General features: G+C 34.4%; 1 protein-coding gene across 1 annotated transcript; it reads right to left on the bottom strand.

Moving 5' to 3' along the window:
• Positions 1-1,998: 1,998 nt before the first annotated feature.
• On the bottom strand, positions 1,999-5,760 carry LOC127708446 (neuronal acetylcholine receptor subunit alpha-9-like). The gene is made up of 2 exons (XM_052213315.1): positions 5,147-5,760; positions 1,999-3,114 (listed from the first exon to the last, which is right to left on the bottom strand). The coding sequence occupies exons 1-2, from the start codon at positions 5,675-5,677 to the stop codon at positions 2,386-2,388; spliced, it is 1,260 nt and encodes a 419-aa protein (XP_052069275.1). The 5' UTR covers positions 5,678-5,760; the 3' UTR covers positions 1,999-2,385.
• Between the last annotated feature and the right edge of the window lie 202 nt (positions 5,761-5,962).

Below are 5,962 nucleotides of genomic sequence, written 5' to 3'. Positions count from 1 at the left end.
ATAAACACTAGACTTTAAAGTTGATAACATCTTCTTTTAAGGTCATGATGAAGAAAGGTGTGTTCTTAATTACCTGAGAACATTTAAATGCACGGAGTTTTAAATGGTACTATTTATGACAGATTTGATAAACTAAATGTGTATATTTATGAACAACCTGTAATCTGGTCATCTGCTAACAAGGGCAACACATATGTGGTTCAATCCATGTCAGGATCTAACCAGTTTTTAAAATAGGCATTTACTGCATGCTTTTAGATGTAAGAGCCAAGACTTGTTGGTTTAGACAGTTTCTTTGTGAGATAGCACATTAATAATCCGTCCATGCGCGTCTGTATTCTGTATGGTATAATGTATGGTTCTGCAAATTAGGTCACCAGAGGAAAGTATTGGTAATTTAGATTGCCTCTGAAAAGATTAATTTTGCAACAGGACATTACGGACCCTTCAAAGTGTTGGAACGTGTTGCAAGGGTTCTTTAAAGTGCTGAGATCGTGGCGCTCTTCATACACGATGCAGTAAACGTCCCCATTCTGACCGTGCGTGTCTGCGTATTTATGCTTCCCTCGTAGACAAATGGAAGGCCATCTTTACCGTGCTTTTTTACTGCCGGATTGAAAAATCCAGCTGGTGACCATATTTTTATACCCCAGTCAACGTTTCACGGGTTTTTCTTAATAACAAATTGGTAAATTTACAGTTAGATAATTGATAAAATTCAGATATTTCAGTAAACTCTTCTCAATACAATTTCTTTGACTTTTTTTTAATAAATCCAAACTTTCTCTGATTTAAATTGGAACTGTTAATGTTTTTACAACAACTTGGTCGATACCTCTGCTGGAGGACTGTTCGTCACCAAGGGCACCACCAGTCTAGTAGCCAGTACTTCGGTATTGGCATGAAAATGCGAATCTTGTTTGATTGAAATTTGCTGTTGAGAGATTTTGGAAATAATTTTAAACTAAGGAATATATCTTTCTCATGCAAAGTCCAGGTTTAACTATACTTTATGAATTTGTCGGTGTTGTCAGCTCTTCAAAGTTTGTATTATGATTTGCATTTTCAAATATTTTGACCTCGAGCAGCTCTGAAGAGACATTAATTATGGAAATGAACAACTGATGCAGTAAAATGGTACCGTTAACATTATTACTGCTAAATATGATGCCTTTTTACTGAATAAAATCTGGTGAATATGCCAATCGCAACTTCTATATTCCCACTGAACTTGATAAAATGGATACCAAAGATATGAATAGGGGTGTCTTATACACGGATTTATACCGAGAAATTCATAGTGAGGATCGGTTGATGACTTAAATTTAATAAATGTGAACTTTTCATATTTATGTACGAACACTCCAGCAGCACCTACATACTAAGTATATATCTCCTAGTTAATACGATATTCCAGAGTTTATGTTTAATAGCAGGATTTACAGGTCAAAAGGGTTGGTGCTTATATTTTACAAGGACGCAATTGAACCAATGGTTCTTAATAGTAAAGTTGAATTCATCAATTAGAAAGTTTTACTGACACCATCATGACTTTTTTTACCGTTATGGAAAATCTGTGAACATGAATACTGTTTTTCTTTCCTTGTTTATGACTATTCCCAAATGTGATTTATCAGTAGATTATTTGTCATGATCAACAAGATGGGTACCACTAGTATAGAAACGGTTTATCCTTTTAGAGCACCTCAGCTCACTTCCTTTTTTTATTTAGTGTTTATTTTGTACTGTTGGTTGTATTGTCGACAGTTTTCTTTTGGCTATAGTGTTGTCTGTTTACGACTACTAGTTTTGCTTTGCTCCTTGCTTTTTTTCGATTCAATTCACTTAATTTTATTTAATGGACATAAAATGATACGTAAATTTGTTTTAGGCATTGCCATTTCATCAGACTCCAGCTATTGACCAATAATGAGCACAATAAAGATCAATAAGCTAGCGACTAATAAGGTGGTGTTATCTGAAAACCACAAACTTGCATAAGGTTTAAACGTTTTATTAAAAATAAAATCCAGTGACCAACAAGAAACATCACTTTTTAAGGTTTGTTGGCAATCGATACTTTCAAATGAATAATTCCGATATAGAGTATGTTTGTATCAAAAGAAAGTCTTTAATATTAATGCCAAAACATGTGAGTTCAGATTAAACCAGATCTATCAGTGCGTCAGATTTGTGCAAAATACCAATAAAAGGGAACAAATAAAGATCTGAATGTTAGGAGCCTGGTTGACATATTGCATGAGTATATTAGCGCTTATTTACTTTTATGACTCCTAACGATTTTTCCAAGAGATCAAAAAAATTTAAAAAATGCGTCACTTTATCACTGACAAAGAATATTTAAATATACAAAAGAACAAAATTTTACGTTTCTGCAAACGCTAATGGAAAATAGAAGAAAATGGCCACAACAATTGTCATAATCAGGAACAGCAGGAAAAATGTCCAGTCTAAAACACCTCCTACATCTTTCCATTGCATCTCATCCCAGTCTGTGTATTCTTCTGTCACGCTTTCATCGTCGTCATCTTTATCAAACTCATCATCTACCCATCCGTCCGAACTGTCGCCTATTTTACTCTTTCGTTTCTTTTTAGAACAACAATTTTTACCCTTCTGGCATTTAAGGAAGGATGTAACATGTTTCAGCCAAAGTGGAATGTCTGTGGCCTCTTCTTGAGAATATACTCTCAAAGTCAAGGTCGCCATGGCCATCGACAGAGAGCTCATCACCAGCATTAATGTCAGATAGATACTCAAAATCGTGATTGGACTTGACGAACGTGGAATGTTATCTGCTATCATTGTAATATAAATCACCAGAGATAAGAAGGTAACGACCGAGTAGGCAATTCGTTCTCCTGATTCTGCTGGCATCATGTATGAAAGACTGCTTAAAATACACAATATCAGGACCGGTAAGGCGTAATTGATTAGAACATTTCCAGGACGTCTGGATATTCGTAGATTAAACGTTAAATATGACGCTCCATTAATTGTACTTGTTGTTATAGAAGTTTGGTCAATCCACCACTGAACATTTTCTGTAAAGTAGGTCAACTCGATTTCAGAGGTAGAGTTCTCAAGTTTAACCTTTAAAGCAAAAATGAAAAAAATAAGCTACCTTAAATAATAAACATCTGACCGTTTCCATTTTAAGTCGACAATAAAAGAAAAATACAAAATTTTTACTACATATGCAGAATTAAAGTTGATATATTTTCTAGATATAAGGCTCAGCTTATTTTGCGTACTGAATGTAAACTTTGATGATCTGGGCTTTATTATTGTAAGATGCAAATTACAGTTTAATATTTGTAAGATTTGTTAATGAAGTTTACATACTTACACAGCCTGGGGTGTATTTTGGAAAAAATAAATTATTTGATTTCCGTTCAACCAACATGTTTTCCTAAAAATATACTTTTAACAGGTACGCTCGTAACAAAAAGTTTGTAAAAACAACTGTAAAACGTTCGAAAGCAAAATCAAACAAACAAATTAGTCTAAATAGAACGCCCACAAACGTCAAAAGTTAACTTTACCAGAGGGGGTTGCAAATTAGCCTAGTAAATGGAACAGCCACAAACGTCTAAAGTTAACTTTTCCAGATATGGTTGCAAATTAGTCTTAATATAACAGAACCAAACGTCTAAAGTTATCTCTACTTTGGTATCTTTCGCCTCTCTTCTATCAGAGGGTTGGGTTGGGGGGGGGGGGGGGGGGGGGTGCAAATTGCTAAATAGAACAGCCCCAAACGTCTAAAGTCAACTTATCAGAAGGGGTTACAAATTAGTCTAAATAGATAGCCACATACGTCTAAAGTTAACTTTACCATTAGGGGTTGCAACCATTGTTTTATCACAATATTCATGTAAGTTTATGACTGGAAATTTTAAAAATGAATCATTTAAATCATTCCGAAGAACTGACTGCATGTGGAATGGTACCATAGGTACCGACCAACAGTGGTAGCGACCAAGTTGTAGTAAAAAACAAGTTATGTAATTTCTGATCGCACAATACGTGTTCCTGTATATTCGTCATGAGGTATGCTCTTGATCAAATTTTGAAAACCAAAATTACAAAACGTTTTAGAGTCCGGCCTTAAAGTAAAGAACAATCCGTCTAAAATCAATTTTAACTTAGGGAGTTGCAACCTTAGTTTGATAAAAAAAATACATAATTACATGAACTTGAAATTTACTAACAAAATGTATCATTTGAATCATCTTAATACCAAAAATGTGGACAATATTGCTAAAACTTGCTCTGTACATGAATAAAACAAAAGGAAAACTAATGCCTAGTCTAAGACATAACCTATTGTTGATACACGTGCAAGATATGAACTGTATCCTACACTTGTAAAATTAAAACTGTCACAAAAAGTTACACTTGTACGATGTAAAATGTAGTGTAGCCTACACTTGTACGGTGTCTGAATGAAAACTGTAGTGTACTCTGCACTTGTATGTTGTAAACTGTAGTGTAGCCTTCACTTGTTCGATGTAAACTGTAGTGCAGCCTACACTTGTATGATGCGAGTTGTATCCTGCAGTTGTATACTAATGTAAACTGTAGCCTACACTTGGACGATGTGAGTTGTAGCCTACACTTTTACGGTGTGAGTTGTAGCCTACACTTTTACGGTGTGAGTTGTAGCCTACACTTCTACAATTTGAATTGTGGCCTACACTAGTACGGTGTGATTACGGCCTACATTTGTACGGTGTGAATTGTGGCTTACACTTGTACGGTGTTAGTTGTAGCCTACACTTTTACGATGTGAATTGTGGCCTACTCTAGTACGGTGTAAATTGTGGCCCACATTTGTACGGTGTGAATAGTGGCTTACACTTGTACGGTGTGAGTTGTAGCCTACACTTTTACGATGTGAGTTGTAGCCTACACTTGTAAGATGTGAAGGCTACTCTTCATTACTTACAAGTGAATGCTACTGTTCATTACATAAAAGTGTAGACTGCTGTATATTACTTACAATTTAGGCTACTGTTCATTACATAAAAGTGTAGACTACTGTATATTACTTACAATGTAGGCTACTGTTCATTACATACTAGGAAGAGAAAAATAGTTGCAAACAAGCAAGTTAAATATTTACCTGGTCTTCCAAATAACCCAACGGTGTAAACTGTAGCTGGCATGTATGTTTATCGAAAGGATAATGTGACATCGTAATTTTACAGCTGGTCTTTGATACTATTCCTACTTTCCATGTGTGCGTTCCGTCCTTATTTAATCGGATTTTATTACTCCTGTAACCTAACGTTTGAAGTGTTTCAACTGTATTGTGTATTGAAATAGGTGGCAACCAAACGTTGTCTTGAGCAATCATCATTTCATCTATGCCGGCAGTCCATGCCGTCAACAAATCATTAGTCCAAGATGCTTCTATAAATCCAACTAAATTTATTTGTCCGTGTCCTTCGTCCAACTTATTGATAGCAATTAATGAATATTTCATGGAAACAATTATCTGATCAGACTGTGTTTCCTTAGGAAAAATCTTTTTATTGTAATCTGTGAATTTCGTTTCTGATAGAAATGCCTGAAAATCTGTATTCGTTGCACATAGTATGGTACTTGATAGCGTACATATTAAAATAATACAAAAGTATATTGTTATATTCATTTTCACAAAATAATATTTCTTCGTGTATTTATTTTCGTTTTTTAAAAGTATAGACAAATATAAGTATGAAAACCTTTGTAAATAAAAAATAAACGAATCTTTCGCTTCATTGGATGGGTTAAATTAACTTGTCATTGTTTTATGATTCGCGCTATTTATTTTGAACAGAATAACTATTTAAAAAATACACAGTTTCTTTTAATGTTCATGTGTTGGTTTGAAGGTATTGATACCCTAATAGATCCTGACAAATTCATAAAGACATAAAAAAAAATGAATAACATG

The sequence above is a fragment of the Mytilus californianus genome, unplaced genomic scaffold (assembly GCF_021869535.1).
Source record: "Mytilus californianus isolate M0D057914Y unplaced genomic scaffold, xbMytCali1.0.p SCAF_7, whole genome shotgun sequence".
In the NCBI taxonomy this organism is placed as follows: Eukaryota; Metazoa; Mollusca; class Bivalvia; order Mytilida; family Mytilidae; genus Mytilus; species Mytilus californianus.
This window is presented reverse-complemented; position numbering and strand designations above follow the sequence as displayed.